The sequence below is a fragment of the Argopecten irradians genome, chromosome 2 (assembly GCF_041381155.1).
Source record: "Argopecten irradians isolate NY chromosome 2, Ai_NY, whole genome shotgun sequence".
Classification (NCBI taxonomy): domain Eukaryota; kingdom Metazoa; phylum Mollusca; class Bivalvia; order Pectinida; family Pectinidae; genus Argopecten; species Argopecten irradians.
In genome coordinates this window covers 19424297-19445339 of record NC_091135.1, presented here as the reverse complement: position 1 = coordinate 19445339, position 21043 = coordinate 19424297, and the positions used below count along the sequence as shown (strand labels likewise).

The 21043-nt window shown below is 34.4% G+C and overlaps 2 protein-coding genes across 4 annotated transcripts; one reads left to right on the top strand and one right to left on the bottom strand.

Moving 5' to 3' along the window:
* Nucleotides 1–1531: 1531 nt before the first annotated feature.
* LOC138314740 (large ribosomal subunit protein eL27-like) lies at nucleotides 1532–4702 on the bottom strand. 2 transcript variants are annotated; one of them, XM_069255233.1, is made up of 5 exons: nucleotides 4618–4702; nucleotides 3867–3952; nucleotides 2971–3140; nucleotides 2650–2760; nucleotides 1532–1608 (listed from the first exon to the last, which is right to left on the bottom strand). In XM_069255233.1, exons 2-5 carry the CDS (start codon nucleotides 3945–3947, stop codon nucleotides 1560–1562), a joined length of 411 nt encoding a protein of 136 aa, XP_069111334.1. In that variant the 5' UTR covers nucleotides 3948–3952; nucleotides 4618–4702; the 3' UTR covers nucleotides 1532–1559. The 2 variants fall into 2 exon arrangements, with proteins under 2 accessions (XP_069111334.1, XP_069111335.1); XM_069255234.1 differs by having other exon boundaries at nucleotides 3867–3949; nucleotides 4618–4678.
* A 3432-nt stretch (nucleotides 4703–8134) lies between these two features.
* On the top strand, nucleotides 8135–20980 carry LOC138314737 (2-amino-3-carboxymuconate-6-semialdehyde decarboxylase-like). Of its 2 annotated transcripts, XM_069255228.1 has the most exons (10): nucleotides 8135–8268; nucleotides 9680–9821; nucleotides 12283–12332; nucleotides 12882–13041; nucleotides 13997–14073; nucleotides 14318–14411; nucleotides 14915–15010; nucleotides 15339–15511; nucleotides 16806–16901; nucleotides 17984–20980. In XM_069255228.1, exons 1-10 carry the CDS (start codon nucleotides 8212–8214, stop codon nucleotides 18056–18058), a joined length of 1020 nt encoding a protein of 339 aa, XP_069111329.1. In that variant the 5' UTR covers nucleotides 8135–8211; the 3' UTR covers nucleotides 18059–20980. The 2 variants fall into 2 exon arrangements, with proteins under 2 accessions (XP_069111329.1, XP_069111330.1); XM_069255229.1 differs by lacking the exons at nucleotides 8135–8268; nucleotides 9680–9821 and adding an exon at nucleotides 11645–11657.
* Nucleotides 20981–21043: the final 63 nt, after the last annotated feature.

Below are 21043 nucleotides of genomic sequence, written 5' to 3'. Positions count from 1 at the left end.
AAAATAACAACACTTTGTCGGGACCATGTCAGGATCATTTCATGCAAGTTTCAGCCAAATCGCACAGGTAGAACTTGAGAAAAAGTTCAAAATGTGTTTTCAAGATGGCGGCTGTAGCGGCCATCTTGGATTTCGGATCGACCCGAAAAATAACAACACTTTGTCGGGACCATGTCAGGATCATTTCATGCAAGTTTCAGCCAAATCACACTGGTAGAACTTGAGAAGAAGTTCAAAATGTGTTTTCAAGATGGCGGCTGTGGCGGCCATCTTGGATTTCGGATCGACCCGAAAAATAACAACACTTTGTCGGGACCATGTCAGGATCATTTCATGCAAGTTTCAGCCAAATCGCACCGGTAGAACTTGAGAAGAAGTTCAAAATGTGTTTTCAAGATGGCGGCTGTGGCGGCCATCTTGGATTTCGAATCGACCTGAAAAATAACAACACTTTGTCGGGACCATGTCAGGATCATTTCATGCAAGTTTCAGCCAAATCGCACTGGTAGAACTTGAGAAGAAGTTCAAAATGTGTTTTCAAGATGGCGGCTGTGGCGGCCATCTTGGATTTCGGATTGGCCCGAAAAATAACAACACGTTGTCGGGACCATGTCAGGATCATTTCATGCAAGTTTCAGCCAAATCGCACCGGTAGAACTTGAGAAGAAGTTCAAAATGTGTTTTCAAGATGGCGGCTGTGACGGCCATCTTGGATTTCGGATCGACCCAAAAAATAACAACACTTTGTCGGGACCATGTCAGGATCATTTCATGCAAGTTTCAGCCAAATCGCACAGGTAGAACTTGAGAAGAAGTTCAAAATGTGTTTTCAAGATGGCGGCTGTGGCGGCCATCTTGGATTTCGGATCGGCCCGAAAAATAACAACACTTTGTCGGGACCATGTCAGGATCATTTCATGCAAGTTTCAGCCAAATCGCACCGGTAGAACTTGAGAAGAAGTTCAAAATGTGTTTTCAAGATGGCGGCTGTGACGGCCATCTTGGATTTCGGATCGACCCAAAAAATAACAACACTTTGTCGGGACCATGTCAGGATCATTTCATGCAAGTTTCAGCCAAATCGCACTGGTAGAACTTAAGAAGAAGTTCAAAATGTGTTTTCAAGATGGCGGCTGTGGCGGCCATCTTGGATTTCGGATCGACCCGAAAAATAACAACACTTTGTCGGGACCATGTCAGGATCATTTCATGTAAGTTTCAGCTAAATGGCACTGGTAGAACTTGAGAAGAAGTTGAAAATGTGAAAAGTTAACGCACGGCGGACGGCGCACGGCGGACGACGACGGACGAAACATGATGACTATAGGTCATCCTGACCCTTCGGGTCAGATGACCTAACAATATCAAAATTTTACAAAGAAACTAGTAATTCTGTTGACGTAGTGACATAATGAGTTTGTATTGTATGAGTAGCCATGTAATGCAGCATCAGCCAACATGAGTGTATTTGAGATTAATGAATATCCTGTCATCTAATTCAACCCATTTCAAAATATCACTATGACCCATGTTATACTGTACATTTTTTTTTATTTAATTTAGAACCGCAGCTTCTGGAAAAACCATCTGTTCTTTCCTGTCTTGTACCTGAAACATACAAAAAGGAAAGAAATTAGATGTGAAAGATATGGGGAGAAATTACAATGCAGTTATACAAAAGTTATATATCACACTAAAACATTGGTTATTACACACCTGGGCCCAGTTGTTCAAAACGCAGTGTTCAATCTACGATTATTTTTCGTGGGTCCTTTTCAATGGTTTTTGTGAAAACAATGGGTCGCACAGTGTTATAGATACCCATTCCCAGAAATTTCATGGGTCCTTTTAAAATTCTGTGAGTCCAGGACTCGGGATGCACATGTAGATTGATCACTGCAAAAGGTGATTAGATTAATCACAGTTTAAAGGCCCACTACCTTTCCAAAACGGCTTTTAATTTCTAAAATGAAAATGTAAAACGAGATTGATAATTTTGTAGAGTCGCAAAAGTTATCAACTTACCAGTAATTCTACACTTATCATCACCTTCTGAACAATTTAATTTAAATAAATAAAATGCTAGTTTTCATAATGCGGGTCTTCTTATGTTTCCCGCCGTCGTCCTAAATGCCACGCGGTTGTTGATTATCACTGCGCCAGAAGGCAAAACAGTGAAATGAAACCCAACTGTTATCATATATTACGCAGGATATCTTGCATAAGCTTCATGTTATAACCTCATCTTAGGTCATCGATATATATATTTTCTTATGTTATCTATGATTTTTAGAAACCTTTAAATTTTGCTCCGAAAAGGTAGTGAGCCTTTAATCACAATTTTCAAATCAAGATAAAATAATTTCTGGTATTACAAATTTTACAAAACAATCTTTAGAACTCTATTCTTTACTTACTTGCGGAGTTTAGTGGGGATAAAATTACCAATTTTGAAGTAAATGAGAAATGAAAATGTCACTATCATGAGATTAAGCCTATGCTTTGAACAACCAGGCCCAGGTCCATTACACAAAAGGAAACTGTAAGTAATTGCATTTAGATATTGTAAAAAGCATCTTTACAAAGGAATATTAATAGGCTCTACTAATTTCAAAATCTATTCCTTAGACAGTAATAAAGAATAATTACCTCTCTTCAAACTTGGCCTTGACATCTCGCCTGGCCTTGCGCTTGAGAGCTGGGTCCCTGAAAGCGTCCTTGTTTACGGAAGTTTTGTCCAAGTTCACATCAACAGAGTATCTTTAATAAAATGTAAAACTCTTAATATAAGTTACAACACAATGATAAGAACACAAATGATGGTACTAAACTCGACCTCCTTATTTAAAGTAAACTGTTCATGTAATGAGAAAACTTTTGTATATTTCAGTAGTTATTGGTAAACTTAATGCTTTTGTTTGTGTGCATGGTTTTTTTTTTTAATTAAAAATGACTCGGCATCATTAATACCTTGTGGGCATCAGATGGTTGTAGTTGTATACTCTCATGAAAGTCTTCATCTTGGACCTGTCCTTGGTCTTCTTCTTGCCCATATCACGGGTGACCTTGCGAGGGTATCGGTCAATGCCAGCTACTAAAGCATGACCATATCCCTTCTCTTGTGTGCCATCATCGTAGTTCTGAAAATAGGGGAAATGGATTTTATAGAATGGTATGGAAATCAAATTATTCAATATTATAGTTATGAACGTAATAGGAACTTTCCCTTTGACAAAATCATAGCGGGACACCTATGCCATCTAAATATTTTTCATGTTTAACGGAAATTATGGAATATAAATTCACATTCCTTTTATATAATAAACAAGTGAGGATCATAGGGCTTGCGAGGATGTACTGGATATCCAACACATTTCAGAGGATTGTTGTCCTGCATGTTCAGGTAGTAGGCCATGAGCAAAGCATGGTTAAATTGACTGTAAACAAATAACCAGGCAAAGAAATGTTACTACTTACAGGTTGTGATATCTAATAGTCAAACAACATTTTCCACCAAATTATTCAATAGATTCTGTTGCAACAATGGGTTCTATTGTCTATTTGACAGTCACCAACTATCTTAACTAATGCAGCTTTATACTTAAATTATAAATATACCTAAGTGCAAAATGCCATATTGCCCGGTTATTTTATTCATCTATTTGCTTTTTGATCCATCTGTACAGTGTACTCAAATAGAAATGCATCTGAACACAAGAAAACAAAATATGAGGGTGTTGGATATTCAGCTCATCGGTGCTCCCAACATAAACGTTAATATGACAGACAATCCTGTTGACAGTAACTAGTTTATAATTACAAAACATAAAAGACCTGCTCATGCCAGTCATGGTTCAATTAATTACCTTGACGATGACCGCTTTACGGCCAGCAAATCGCCCGTTCAAGATAAGCACCACCTTCCCCTGCTTCATGAACTTGCCCATGGCTGCTGTAATTAAAGACAAAAATGCTCGTTATTCCATTCTAAATGGATGATGGTGACTTCATGTATGTAAGTTAGCTAAATAGTATATGATATTAATTCCTGGCGATTCATCGATGTTTGACAATATTGTTAAAATGAGCTTGCAATACATTACAAACGAAGTGTTGGGTTTTATCTTTAGTTGGTCCCAAGCAAGTTTTATAAAACAATCTAGCAATGTTTTTGTGTTTGTAAGACAAATCAGAGTGACGGGTCGGGACAGACATGTGTAACATTGCCCCCCCCCCCCCTTCCTTTACTTTCTTCCACGAAATGATGGGATATTTAAAACTATGGTACTTGCGGATACTTTATCAAACATAACAGCTATATTAATAAGTCCAGAAAACGAAAGCCATGTGCCTTGTAATAAACGAATATTTTTTTTCATGACAAAATATACCGTAAACACCAATGTTATTTATGTTCTAGTCATGTTGTCCGGTCAAAATATGGGGGAACGTTGGCGTTTCGGAGTAAATTTTAGAACGAGCGGTCACGATAAACGTTAAATAAACCCGTTTCTCATAAGATTGATTTAATTTGAACACGTCTTAACTAATTATTGAGTATTTGGACAAGGGATGTCAAAGATGTTGCCATGATATAATTCTTTATCGGGCACTTGCCTATGAGCAATGGCCGCTGTGGTAGTAGAAAGGAAGTAGATGTTGCGCACGGAAGTGGAAGTCTAATCACCGTGTCAAATAAATTTTATGGACAAATTTTCCGGAATCGTTGCAAATAATGTTTTTTTTTTAATAGACAGATATTACCATTACAAGAGATTACTCGTGTTCATTTCTCAAAAAAAATAGAATAATAGTGATATGCAAAACCCGCCAACGTTTCGATTCTTTTCAATATTTGCTTTGAAAAAACAAGCGTTGAAAAGAATCAACATAAAAATGAGAACACTATTACATTAGACGAGATCACTATATGCTTCTTTAAAAGCAATATATGTGTGTCTGTTTCTACTGTTTTTATCTCTTCGGTTTAATATATATAAAAAAATGGGCTTCTATACTAAATAAATTTTAAAACAATATTCTTGGAATTTGGCAAGGAGACCCCTCAATATGTTTAGTTTATTTTAATATTTTTTTCCAAGAACAAAAATTGTGTGTTTTTTTTTTTTTGTTTTTTGTTGTTTTTTTTTTTTTTGACAGGTTAAAAGTTCGGGTTTTGGGTGTACTGTTACCAGAAACCATGTACATACTAACATATGTTTCTGCTTTTAGTATTGGCTACACGTATGTTCACAATTTTAAATCATTTTAAACCATGTATACAGCATGATTGTTTAGCATATATTAAAAAAAGGTAAATATTAATATATTTAGATATGTGATCAAATCAAATAAAAGGCTAAAATGTAACCTGTGAGATTTTAAATTTTAAATCAACGCTCTGTCCTACAATTATCCGGATGAGTCAACACTGTTAGAAGTCAACATACCAATATCTGTATATACATTATTTGTAATGTAGATCGACGAACAGGGAAAATACACATCCCTGTCGAGTGTCCCGACCAGGAATCATGGACCTTATTAATATTCATTCATTTACATGTCCTTCTTGTACCTGTTACCCGAGTCTTCTTAGACACCATTATAGTTAGCTGTACATGTTATACCGCTAACTGAGGTGCATATCTTATTAGATTATATCCATCTTTTTGTCAATACAACTTATGTCTATCTATATATGTGTGTAACTAAATACGATGTGTATTGTCCAATGTGTGTTTACCACAAAGCAAATGGTGAGATGTGGGTAGATACATCATTTAATGATAAATTATCATCTGTGTAACTGCCTACATATATCGTGTGTATGTGAGGGTTACTACTATCTCTTTCTTCATTAAAGATGCTCCACCGCTGACAAATGATATTTTTTCACTATCAAAAACACGAGCAGACGATTTAGTATTTTTCTTCAGTTACAAAAGTTACTTACTTTACACCATTACCATCATTGAAAAGTTTGAGCTACTATTTTACTTCAAGTTAAACTTACAAAAAATAATTAATTGCATCCCGAAAAAATTCCGTGGCACTATATCCTATATGGAATTAAGTACTGATTGCACATGCACTAAGGGCAAAATAAATAATTTTATATTATTTTTTGTGTTAATTAAACATATAAATACACTATTAAACACCAATTATTGTTCAAGTGATTAATATCATTTATGCTCTGTCGGCGGTGGAGCATCTTTAATATACCGCATAATCCATATACATTGTACGTGTACCATTTCACCTATATCTGAAAACTATATGGTGGCCTAGTGGTTAAGATGTGTCTCGACATGTAAATTTTGTTTTTGTGTTTTTTTTTTTTTTTTTTTTTTTTATCACTGCAAAAAAAGATGTCTCGCCATGTTTTGCGTTACCACAAGCCTCGACCTCTGGGTCGAGAGTTCAAATCCTATGTGGGGCAGTTGTCAGGTACTGACCGCTTGTCGGTGGTTTTTTCCGGGTACTCCAGCTTTCCTCCACCATCAAACCTGGTAGTCCTTATTTCCTGACCTTGGCTGTTAATACGCAATACTAGAGATTTAAATAGTATAATTCAAATAATATTTAAATTATCTTGACTTGTGTCTGGTATTACACATATAGTCCGCTAAACCTGCCTCTATTATTATTTTTTTTTTTTTTTGCCTAATATATATTAGGCAAAACTTTTTTTAAAGCCTAATAATACATACAAAAATGTACATTACAACAAGGACGTATATGAGACTCATTTACAAATCCTTGATAACAAATACCTTTTTTTTTAAATAATTCAATCAGAGATTTTACTATCTAAATATCTGATTCAATTTCTTTTCTTTCTTTCTTTCTTTCGATGTTTTATTTCTCTTTCAACCAAAATGGGTGTGAGCTTTGGGTGTTATCAAAACCTGATTTATTAATGCTAGAAAGGGCTCAACATTTTATTATAATGTCTATACAAGGGTTTGTCAGAAGAACTAGAACAGATATGTGTACTTCACTAAAAGGTTGGACCTCTTTTAAGGCTTAATATAGATATAAAAAAAACCACTATTGTTCCTAGGCAGAGTTTGTAGAATGAAAAGAACAATTTGATTTTTAGAATTTTCAATGTTAGATTTTTTAAAAATAATGTCACTACGTATGTTCAAAAAGGTTTTATTCCAGGCATTACCAAAATACTTAAGAAATACAACTTATATGAATATGTCTTAAAATTTTTCGATGATGGATCTTTTCCTTCCATATATTGTTGGAAGGCGTTAGTCAACAAATCTGTAACTATGTATGAAACAAATACCTGGAAACTCGCCATGTCAAATGACGCAGAATTCACACGATTCTTATCATTACATGATTGTTTAAAACTCCATTACTTTGGAAACTAGCTCTACGTCATCCAAATTGCCTTGAAAATGTAAGATATATTATGAAAATGATTGTGTCTATATACGTTTAGAAAATTCTGTAATATTATGTCACTATTGTGGATACTTTTACACTAATATTATTAGTCATATTGTTTTAAACTGTTCATTAACTGAACAAATAAGAGATGATTTCATATGTTCAATTGTATCAATCACAAATAAAGATTTTACTTCATATTTATACTCCCTCTCAGATTTTGAGCTATTAATACATGTATTAATATAAGAGCTAGGTCGCTATACATTGGAAAGGTACTGTATGATATGGAACAATTCAGATTGTTATCAGTGTATACTTATTAAAAGATATTCAATTTGTATTTGTAGCTGATTTGCAATCACTGCAAAACTAACTCGTGCATTTCTTTATTAATATATATATATATTGAAAATATTATGAAATAGAAATACTAGCTGTATCCGAGAGAATTGTGCCCTCTTCTCTCTTTCTCTGATTTATAATAATTAACGTTATGTTGTGTATTTTCACCCTATTTATTCTCTCTCTAATTTTGTACATATTACTTCATGCTGTTACCATATGTATTTTCATATATTATCATTATGTAATCTTCATTTTGGAGGAAATAAAGATAATAATAATAATAATTGATATACATGTACAAGTACATGTGTACCATAAAGGGAAACTTGAAACAGACTATAGTACAGTAGAAAAGACACACCTCCCTATCGCGTGACTTCATTGGTTGATAAAGCTGACATTGACCTCGGTGACCTCGTCCGAGATACACACAAGTGCAGTTGTGGAGCCATGAAGATCGACTTGCACACACATATTTTGCCCGAGTCTTGGCCTGATTTGAAAGAGGTTTGAACATACTTTGATCGAAGATAAGTTTTTTATGAGTCAGAAACACAAACAGTTTGTTTTTTACCGGTTGCCAGTCAGTTTACTCGACGCATGAGGAACGTGTAACTGCTGGCGGGTTGCTGACCTTTTGCTGTTCAGTATTTATATATAGCTAATGTCAACTACCTTACAAACAATGCATACAGTGTTACTGTACACTAACAGAAGCTAACCTGTTGCATTAATTAGAGCCTCGATTCTGATATTTTGACCTTAACATTCTGCTATCATAGCATCATTTTATGTACACTTACAGGCCTAACACAGTCTGACAGGTAGCCTACATTTTAATTGTATTGATCTATGCAATGACTCAATGATAGTACATGTTGTTATTTAGCAGATTATCTGAGATACTATATTAATCCAGTGTTTTTTGAAATTGTATTAAAAAGGTTTAGAAATATAATTATCACGATCAGCATTGGAAAACGCATTGTAGATTATACATTAATATATACATTATATTTCATATCTGGTCTGTTTACTATGCAGCTGTTGCCTCATGTCTTACTGATCAGAAACTTCATGTATATGCATACATTTTTTTTATTAAATGTCCTTTATCATTGATCCTACAATACAATCTCATCTTTCTGGTGATATGTCCAAGGAGAGTGACATGGCAAATGATAGGTTTCTCTTCAGTCACACCCTGACATCATAAGGGTTGTACTTTTTTTTATATGGTACAACTTATCTGCACCAGAGTCAAAACATGTACAAAAAATATTATGAAGATGCTTTAAAACATATGCATTTTGTATTGATGCTTTCAAGGTTTTTTGCGCCAGCTTGAATAGGGTTTGAATCTGGGACCTTCAAACAAGCTACTTGGGCCCAGCTTCACAAAAATTCCTTAATCTAAAGAATCCCTTAACTTAAAATTCTCCATAGGGAAGCATTACAGATTTTAAGGAAGGCTCCCTAACTTAAGTTTTTAAGTTGGACTAGAAAAACCGTTTACCAACGACGATTTAATCCACGAGATGGAACTTAACTTTCCTTAACTTTTGTAATGCTTTGCTATTGGAAAATCAAGTTTTCAAATTTTTAAGGAAATTAAGAATTCCTTCAAGTTAAGAAATGTTCATGAAACTGGGCCCTGGTCACCAAGATAATGATGGAAACTAGAAAGAATGTGTGCCTCCAAATTGGGCTATCTTAAATGTGACATTGATTTACTTTCAGCTCTTAAATGTCTAAAAAAACCATGATATATATAATAAAAGTCCCCTTTTTTCAAAAAATCTGTAAGTAAGTTAAGTTATCATCATTCTAATAGTTTCATTTGAATGCAGATGAAGGAAAAGAGTGTGTGTGAAATGGCTGGAATGAGAATATTAAGTTTTATGTATATGTGTTACAGAGGTATGGATATGGCGGCTGGATACAACTTCATGACCACTGTAATGGAAAAGCTAAAATGATGAAGGATGGGAAACTTTTCCGAGTCATTGATGAGAATTGCTGGTCTCCGGAAGCAAGGATAAAAGACATGGATGCTACAGGTAATTATAATCTTGGTAATCCCAGTATCAAAATATACATGGATGTTACAGGTAATTATAACCTTGGTGATCCTAGTATCAATATAGACATGGATGTTACAGGTAATTATAACCTTGGTGATCCTAGTATCAACAAAGACATGGATGTTACAGGTAATTATAACCTTGGTGAACCTAGTATCAATATAGAAATGGATGTTACAGGTAATTATAACCTTGGTGATCCCAGTATCAATAAAGACATGGACGTTACAGGTAATTATAACCTTGGTGATCCTAGTATCAATATAGACATGGATGTTACAGGTAATTATAACCTTGGTGATCCTAGTATCAATAAAGACATGGATGTTACAGGTAATTATAACCTTGGTGATCCTAGTATCAATAAAGACATGGATGTTACAGGTAATCGTAATCTTGGTTATCCTAGTATCAATAAAGATATGGATGTTACAGGTAATTATAACCTTGGTGATCCTAGTATCAATACAGACATGGATGTTACAGGTGATTATAACCTTGGTGATCCTAGTATCAATAAAGACATGGATGTTACAGGTAATTATAACCTTGGTGATCCTAGTATCAACAAAGACATGGATGTTACAGGTAATTATAACCTTGGTGAACCTAGTATCAATATAGACATGGATGTTACAGGTAATTATAACATTGGTGATCCCAGTATCAATAAAGACATGGACGTTACAGGTAATTATAACCTTGGTGATCCTAGTATCAATATAGACATGGATGTTACAGGTAATTATAACCTTGGTGATCCTAGTATCAATAAAGACATGGATGTTACAGGTAATTATAACCTTGGTGATCCTAGTATCAATAAAGACATGGATGTTACAGGTAATCATAATCTTGGTTATCCTAGTATCAATAAAGATATGGATGTTACAGGTAATTATAACCTTGGTGATCCTAGTATCAATACAGACATGGATGTTACAGGTGATTATAACCTTGGTGATCCTAGTATCAATAAAGACATGGATGTTACAGGTAATTATAACCTTGGTGATCCCAGTATCAATAAAGACATGGATGCTACAGGTAATTATAATCTTGGTGATCCCAGTATCAATAAAGACATGGATGTTACAGGTAATTATAACCTTGGTGATCCCAGTATCAATAAAGACATGGATGTTACAGGTAATTATAACCTTGGTGGTCCCAGTATCAATAAAGACATGGATGTTACAGGTAATTATAACCTTGGTGATCCCAGTATCAATAAAGACATGGATGTTACAGGTAATTATAACCTTGGTGATCCCAGTATCAATAAAGACATGGATGTTACAGGTAATTATAACCTTGGTGATCCCAGTATCAATAAAGACATGGATGTTACAGGTAATCGTAATCTTGGTTATCCTAGTATCAATAAAGATATGGATGTTACAGGTAATTATAACCTTGGTGATCCTAGTATCAATACAGACATGGATGTTACAGGTGATTATAACCTTGGTGATCCTAGTATCAATAAAGACATGGATGTTACAGGTAATTATAACCTTGGTGATCCTAGTATCAACAAAGACATGGATGTTACAGGTAATTATAACCTTGGTGAACCTAGTATCAATATAGACATGGATGTTACAGGTAATTATAACCTTGGTGATCCCAGTATCAATAAAGACATGGACGTTACAGGTAATTATAACCTTGGTGATCCTAGTATCAATATAGACATGGATGTTACAGGTAATTATAACCTTGGTGATCCTAGTATCAATAAAGACATGGATGTTACAGGTAATTATAACCTTGGTGATCCCAGTATCAATAAAGACATGGATGCTACAGGTAATTATAATCTTGGTGATCCCAGTATCAATAAAGACATGGATGTTACAGGTAATTATAACCTTGGTGATCCCAGTATCAATAAAGACATGGATGTTACAGGTAATTATAACCTTGGTGGTCCCAGTATCAATAAAGACATGGATGTTACAGGTAATTATAACCTTGGTGATCCCAGTATCAATAAAGACATGGATGTTACAGGTAATTATAACCTTGGTGATCCCAGTATCAATAAAGACATGGATGTTACAGGTAATTATAACCTTGGTGATCCCAGTATCAATAAAGACATGGATGTTACAGGTAATTATAATCTTGGTGATCCTAGTATCAATAAAGACATGGATGTTACAGGTAATTATAATTTTAGCGTAGTAAATATGTTTTAGCAGACACAGGAAAAGAACCTGTTCTTAGTTTTCATAGTTTCAGTTAAGTCAATGTAATTATGCGGAAATTGAAGCCTCAAAGGGGGGGGGGGGGAGGTGTCACTCATAGGGACAGAGGCAATTATTGGGTCGAAAACATGTATTGTAATTGTCTGATGGTAGAATATGGCATGCAATCCCATGATACTTACATGTATGTTTATTTGAGATTTGTCTATGTGCTGTGATTTCAGGTGTTACAGTGCAGGCCCTCTCTACTGTACCTGTTATGTTCAGCTACTGGGTAAGTTTACAGACACTGTCATTGTCTTGACTACAGGCACTCATATCAATATGTAGCTTCTTATATCTCAGAAAAAATATGGTATTTAAAAATAGAATTGGAATACAACACTCAAAATATTATAAAGAATATCAGCCCTGTAGTGTTGGTGAAGAAGGCTTCATATATATGATAGAATAATTTTACATGTACTTACTGATGAGTTGCTTTAAATACTTGGTGATAAGTCATGGGACTATACATCAAGGGTACTGTGTACCATTAAATTTTTTCTTAGAATCAGGGGGAAATTAATGAAATTTTATAGATACTATACATTGCATTGTTGTTCTGTCCTATATGGGCATGTTGGTGTTATTCCAAGGGTTGAAGGGTCAGAGGTTAAAATTGTCTCATTAAAACTTTCACACATGCGTAAACTATCATTGGGTAAGCTGTCAATGGGTTTACAAACCGGTAAAATCTTCACAATGGCAAATCCTTCAGTTTGTGTGTAGCCTTTTTGATTGTTATTAATTAATACATACCACATGTGAAATTCTGTTGAAGGCCAAACCACAGGATACTGCAGATCTCTGTCAGATTCTCAACAATGATTTAGCAAAAACTGTGAATAAATACCCGGACCGCTTTGTTGGACTTGGAACGCTCCCTCTCCAGGCTCCTGATCTGGCTGTTCAAGAACTTATACGATGCAAAACAGAACTTGGTAGGTAGGGAATAGAAGGGAAGTTTATAAATACTTACTGCTGTTTAAAACTATACATTAAAACTAAAACATTGAGATACAGTGATAAAGTCAGTAGGGCTGATATATTTAGTCAGTAGGTCATATATATATAGTCAGTAGGGCTGATATATATAGTCAGTAGGGCTGGTATATAGTCAGTAGGACTGATGATATATACAGTCAGTCAATGGCTGATATATAGTCAATGGGCTTGTATATAGTCAGTAGGGCTGATATATAAAGTCAGCAGTGCTGATATATAGTCAGTAGGACTGATCTATAGTCAGTAGGGCTGATATATAGTCAACAGGGCTGATATACAGTCAGTAGGGCTGATATATAGTCAGCAGGGCTGATATATAGTCAGTAGGGCTGATATACAGTCAGTAGGGCTGATATATAGTCAGCAGGGCTGATATATAGTCAGTAGGGCTGATATATAGTCAGCAGGGCTGATATATAGTCAGTAGGGCTGATATATAGTCAGTAGGGCTGATATATAGTCAATAGGGCTGATATATAGTCAGTTTTATGGTATATATACCAAGACACTAAGTGACTAGAATTACTATTTACAATGTTGCATATCTTGGATACTTATGCCTCTTCTATTGATGGTTGCTTTCCTTAAAGATGCAGTTTGTGATTCTAAAAAATGCTAGAAAAATGCTGTTTGTAAGCTGTTAATGCCATGATAGTAGCTCTGGCCTCAAAATCATGAACCTATCTTAGGTCTGAAACAGTTTAGTAAGTTTAGACGACTTAGGCAATCAAATACAATGTTACCAAAAAGTTACCGGTGCATCGTTTTTTATTGGCTTAAAAATAGACAGAATGGCCTTTGGCTTGAAAAGATTTAGTGGAGTGTAAATCCTTTATTTCCGTTGTTACTTGTTATGTTTCAGTATTAAAAGTGACAATCATTAATTTACAGGATTTCCTGGTGTACAGATCGGATCCCATGTCAATGAGTGGAACCTAGATGCAAAGGAGCTGAGACCTGTGTTTGCTGTAGGTACCTGTCTACTAAAACTGTTTTTACTATGTAAACAGTAAAAGTGGTGCCATATTAGGCCATCAATAATCCCCCTACCCTTATATACTAATATAATAATGTGTTATTGGTTCCCAAGTGTGAAAATTTTCTGAGCAGCTGCCTTGTTAAAAAAAAGATATTCATTGTACATGTTTTTACATATATCTGCCATCGAAAGAAAAATGATATATTGTATACATGTTATGTTTTTGTTGGTAGGCTGCTGAAGAACATGATGTGGCCATCTTTGTACATCCATGGGACATGGAAATGTCGGGACGTATGAGCAAATACTGGTTACCATGGCTTGTAGGTAAATACAATGTTGAAATACATCACACTGCACAGTCTCTGTACACTGGGGTTAATGGAACATTAGAGAATACAAACAAAAAATTAAAAATGTAAATAATTATTGTAGAACTACAATTGTTCATTTAGTCTAAATTCCAATATGAACTGTATGACACTCTCTATTCATCAGTAGTTATTATGGTTATTTAAGTCTTTGCCGTGGATGCTGTGAGTTTTATTGTGGGTGATCTGCAATGCATGTCATGTCATGTAGTTGAGTAGGGTAGTGATCAGCTGCTGCAAGGGAACCCTGGTTAAAAATGGCTATTCAGGGAGTGACAGACATTACAAATAAACAACTTCAATCTGATGAAAAATCATAAAAAACATGAATATGTTGTGAATTTGATTTGAGCATAACTATTTTATACAAAAGTAAATTGTATTTAAGGTAAAATTAAATAATTTTGGTATTCATGTTTGTTAGTTATGATCATTTGTTTCAATCCTGTTTATTTGTAGGGATGCCTGCTGAAACAGCAACAGCTATATGTTGTATGTTGATGGGTGGTGTTCTTGAACAGTTTCCTAAACTAAAAGTCTGCTTTGCCCATGGAGGTACCAAATCTTTGTTGCCATGTTAATTACATAGTTTGTCTATGGTTTACACATATATTGTTTCTCATGCTAAAAGTAATCTTTACCTATTGAGATACTTTTTGTTGCTATGATTATTATTTTAAATCTCCTAAACTAAAATTCAAAACCTGCTTTGTGAATGGATGTACTGTACATTATGTACATATACATGATTTTGCCATTCAACTGACATAACAGAAGTTTGAACTTCAATTAAGACACATACCAGGTATTTTATTTACAGCCATTTTGTTTTATGATGTGATATTTTTTGTTTCCGTTTCTATTTTCCTTTGTACCTTTCTAGGCGGATCCTTCCCTTTCACTGTGGGGAGGATAGAACATGGATATAATGTCCGCCCTGATCTCTGTGCCACTGATTGTAAAGAGGGGCCTCGGAATTACCTCGGGAAAATCTACACAGATGGATTGGTTCATGATTCGGAGGCTCTCAAACTCCTTGTCAATGTTATAGGGGAGGTAAGTTTCAGGGTTATCACCATCCTCGCATCCTCGATACTCCAGGGGTTCCGATCACTTGCGAACTCTACACCCCTGGACTATCTCATAGTGAAATTGAAGGCAGCTCAGCAGAAAATATTTGACCAATCACAGGCTAGCAAAGATTTCCTTTGAAGACTACAGAGAGAGCGACGCCTAACATCAAAGCCACACAGTCAACCACAGTGTACCATTATGCGCCTCTTTTGATGTACCTCAAATGATTAAATTACCTGTTCTATTCTGTTGCCTCCAGTTTTACTAGTAGATAATCCAGGGGTGTAGAGATCGTAAGTGATCGGAACCCCTGAAATATCAAGGATGCCATCCTCAATACTCCAGTGGTTTCTATCACTGATGTGTCATGTCCACCCCTCACCTATCTCATAGTAAAACTGGAGACAACAGATCAAACACAAGTAATTTGATCCTTTGATGTACGTCAAAGGAATTGTATAACGGTACACTGTGGTTGACTGTGTTGCTTGAAGTTAGACTTCTCTGTAACCTTTAAAGGAAGTCTCTGCAGGCCTGTGATTGGTCAGTTGTTTTCTCCTGAGCTGCCTCCAATTTATACTTTGAGGTAGTCAAGGGGTGGATATACCCAGTGATAGTAACCCCTGTAACATCAAGGATGGATTATCACATACAAGTGTTGTTCTTACAATATTTCGGATTTCAGACTTTTTTACATATATGTGTAGTGTGTCAATAAGGATCCCACATTGGAGATGCAAGAACCCTATAGTAATCACCTTGTCTGTCTGTCTTTCCTAAGATCCAAGATGGCCTCTGTGATCATGAAAAGGGTCAAAATTTAAATTAGTCTAATTTCAATCAAAATTGGTAAAGGGGTTCTAAGGACACTGAATATTAAGCTGAAGTGGCCCCTTAAGAGGTTAAAAAATGTCTGATTTCAAATACAATTTGTATAGGATAGTTATGAGGCACTGATATGATAGAAATTGATTCAAATATATGTGAGAAATAAAAATGGCTACTGTTGTACTAAATCAAAGGGGCAAAATTTTAAGATTATCTTTTTTCCAAATTCACTGAAAATTGAGCGGAATCACAATTCTAATTTTAATTACATTGGATAGGTGTCAACTTGTTAGTGGGGAGTGTTTCTTGTTATCCCATATGTAACCATTTCTATTTGGTGAAGCACTTTGTTTGCATGTGCCAATTTTAAAAAGTTATATGATTTGGTAAACATATTAGCTGATTGTATGTGAGCTATGATTGAATAACAGCTCTATTTTGTACACAGGACAAAGTGATGCTTGGATCTGACTATCCCTTTCCTCTGGGAGAGCACCATCCCGGAAAATTGATTGAGGAAATGAAATTTGATGATACGCTCAAGGTACTTCTAATTGAAGGTTGTTTTAGCTATGCAAGGGCTCATTAAAGTAATTCTCAATTTTGCTCTCTTTCTTGCAGTAAACGTTTGATAAAAAAGACTTTAGGTGTGCAGTGAACATTTGGCTTAGTTAGCTAAACTCAGCTGATAGCTCAGTTCAGATGTACAGTTTTTCCACTATATAGCTAGAAGCATTAAAGGCCCACTACCTTTCCGGAGCAAAACATAAAGGTTTCTTAAAAACATTAATACATGTAACATCAGAAAATATATACCGATGGCCTAAGATGAGGTTACCACACCAAACATATGCTGGATTTCCTGCGTATCAACATATGATAACAGTAGAGAGTCATTTCACTGTTTTGCCGTCTGACATAGTGATAGTCAACTACTGCACGGTATGTAGGACGACAGCGGGAAACATAAGACGACCCAGGTTATGAAAATTAACATAATTTATTTTAATCAAATAAGGTTTGTAGGGTGATGATACATGTATTATTAACGTTAAGTTCATTACTTTTGCAAATCTACAAAATTATCAATCCTGTTTTACATTCCAATTTTAAAAATCAAAAGCCGTTTCGGAAAGGTAGTGGGCCATAAAATGATTTAGTTATAATCATAGACTAAACCCTTTCTTTTATAATTAAACATAAGTTTGATAAAGTTTTAAAAGGTCAAATAAAGACAACAAATTAAAAGTGATGTACATATACATATGTACCTTTTTCTGAAACTTAACTTTTTGGCTCGCTTTGCCGTAAGGACCATGATGAGCAATTATGCCATACTGTGGCATCATAGGCATCTGTTGTCCGTTGCCTGCATCCATCTATAACTGTAAACCAGATCAATGTTTGCTATATGAAATACATTTAGCTTCTGTCATATTATTAAAATTTAGCAGGTTAGCAATAAGGCCCTGTGGGCCTCTTGTTGATAATTAAACTGATGCATCAGAAGGTATACCATATCCTCAAGCAATCCCCTAACCCAGAATTTTACCATCATTTAAACCACATTTACCTGTGTATTATACAGTTGTTTTACTGATTGTGTCTTTCTTTTCTCATATACAGGATAATCTCTTGGCTGGGAATGCCTGTGAGTTTCTTGGTCTGGACCGAAAGAAATATGATCCAACATCAAGATAGCTCTTGCTAGATCAAGACTGATTTCACCCTGCACTGAACAGAACTTATAAGGCTTATTGGTATATGAATCAGAGCAATGATAACCAAACTTATAAGGCTTATGTGAATCAGAGGGAAGACATGAAAACAAAAAATATATATAAGGCTTATATGAATCAGAAAGAAGATATGGAATATCATTTTAAAGACACCACTTGACTGGGGATATTCATTGGTCAGTTCAAAATTTAGTATACATTTAGAAGAATAGTGTGATATGATACACCAATGGAAGTTTTACCATGGTCTTGCCAATTTAGAGGTAAAACTAACTCAGGTTTGACTTAGTATAGGGCCATGATGTACTGGCTGTCCTAACTTGTATAGATGTATATATATATTAGGTTGTGCCTTACATTATCTATATCAAATACAAAGAATAAGAAGTCTGAGAAATTAAAAAAAAAAGTGCAAAATGAGAACTTTTATATCGGTTGTGATAAATCTGTACGTGCATTTAACCTAGTCAGTGACACTATATATTATGCAGAATTAAACATTTTACATGTATGTACATTGTAATTTTATTCACAGTTACATTTGTGAAGCTGCCTGATATGAGTATAATATCAAATCAGTATTATTCAGGAAATAGATGGACAACACACTTTAGATATATAGATCAAAGACAGACTACAAATTTGAATTGTATGTAAATGCATCATGTTTATGGAGGATTTAAATTGGTGTTAATCCACCCATCAGTTTCCTCTAGTTCTATACACATGGGAACTCATTTGTAGTCATGATGCATCACCTACATTACTTCTGATTAGTTGTAACATTGCATCCTTAATGAGGTATCTACCATGTTGTGAAAGGTCCATCATTGACGTCCAGTGAGTTTTTATAATATTTCTTTATATATTATTTTATAATAACTAAGACTAGCTGAATAAGCCTCTAGCTACTACAGAGAGAACATGTCTTTAAATAAATAACTATTGTAACATCCTGTAATGTTGTGAAGATTTTTTAATAGTGTATTTTTTGCATATTCATTTTTATATATTATATTATGAGAAGAGAGTTTTTATAGTTAATGTTTTGAAATCACAATAGGTTTGTCCAAATTATTCTGACATTCGTCAACTTTTTAATAACAATCTTGTGAACTAACAAACAACTTTTCATCAGCTTACAAGTCTAATATGAAAAAAAAGCTGACAGAACATCAGAAAAATTTATCAACAATAAGTAAGAAATTATGCCAGTACAACTATCATTTGTCTATTTCATATACATTTGTTGTTTGTGGTTTTCATTATGTATGTTTATATGTATATACATACTCTCTTGAATCATTGATTTTTTGTAAAAGTGCTATTAGAATAGGATTTCTTTGTTACTCTTGTTACATTCCATTGTCCTTGGGTTTTTTTTGTTTGTTTGTTAGTTTTTGTTTTGTTTTTTGTTTTTAATATTGATAGTCATTCCAGAACATTTACAGTTTTAGTGCAGTCCCACTATGTAACCTTACCAAGCGCAGTTATAAACTTCAAGCACTTGTTATGATGTCATTATCATTGCGAGGTCACAATTGTCCTGCCAGTGAACACAAAAAATGTCTGTTCAAATGGCTGTTCCATCCTTGACGATAAAAAAATGATTAATTCATTATAGATGCAAAATCCCTTGGAATTTCATCATAAAATTGTAACAAAATGTATATATAAACATTGAATGTCTTTTAGTTGGCATTCATAGCCAATAGTAAATTCCATGAAGCCCGCGTTGAATTTGCCTCTGTGAAGGCCAACTGAAAGAAGTTCAATGCTTAATTGTTAACACAGTGTATTTTGCTAATTCTGACTACAGGGAAACCAGTCAGCATAACTTTTTTCCTTTATTCATCACAGTAAAGTCATTTCTCAGGTACAAAAATAATAAGCAAAGAGTGGGCATTTATCAAGTGTCAAAGTCCCAGGTTCTAAGGTCAATATTAATTAATTTCATCTTTTTGTGAACATTTTCTATCCCACATCATGAAGCAACACTTGTATATATAGAGATCACTTGTCAATATTATTTCAAAAGACCATTTTCCTAGCTGTGTCCTGCAGGCAGTCATTAAAGAAACATTTTACAGCATGCAAACATATGGGTCATGATGTTGGGTCAGTGGTCAGGAATATATTGGGTCATAAGTAATTGCCTAAATTCTCAACCTAGCTTATTTATAACTCTGCTAAAAGTTTTACATTACCTAGTGGACCTGGGAATTATTTACAGACTATATTGTATGTCAAGTAGGCTTTGAGTAATGATTATGTTTTTTTTCTCTCTCTCTCTCTTTTGTTTTTTTGATGTTTTTAAATTGATTGTTTTGTTAACATTTTAATTGTTCATGCAGTGCGCTATAATGCAAATCTGTATAGTTTTTTTTTAACATTTTCCATTTAGACCAATATTTGATGGATTGAATATCATGTGTATAAAGTTCATAACACTTGTATGTAACCAGTTCAGGATGCAAAACTAAACTTTAACAGAAGTTAGATACATATATATATATATAATCATAAGAACAAAATTAAGTGGTGGCTGTGGTGTATGAACTAATGTTATGTACAGTTTATACATTTTATAATAAATAAGTTGGTGTACCTTATTCACCATAAATAGTGCCCCTCCCCTATGAGCATCCCTCCCCTTTTCTGGAAAAGGAGATGAAGTTGTGTAAAAATTTGGTTCACTAATAATTAAAATTAAGTGACCCTAATTGTTTACATTTTTTAAGCGCCTCGGGCACTAATTACAGCAAACGCGGTACATTTCTTTTGTTATAAAATATGTTGATTACAGAGTCTTTTTCAAATGCTAAGTATTTATGCTTTATAAGGTGCAATTTGTTTGAAAAATAAAAGTAAAATTGTAAATCAATTTTAATTGTTTTTTTATTTTAATTAATTTGATTCTAATATCCGATGCAGAAATGAGATATCT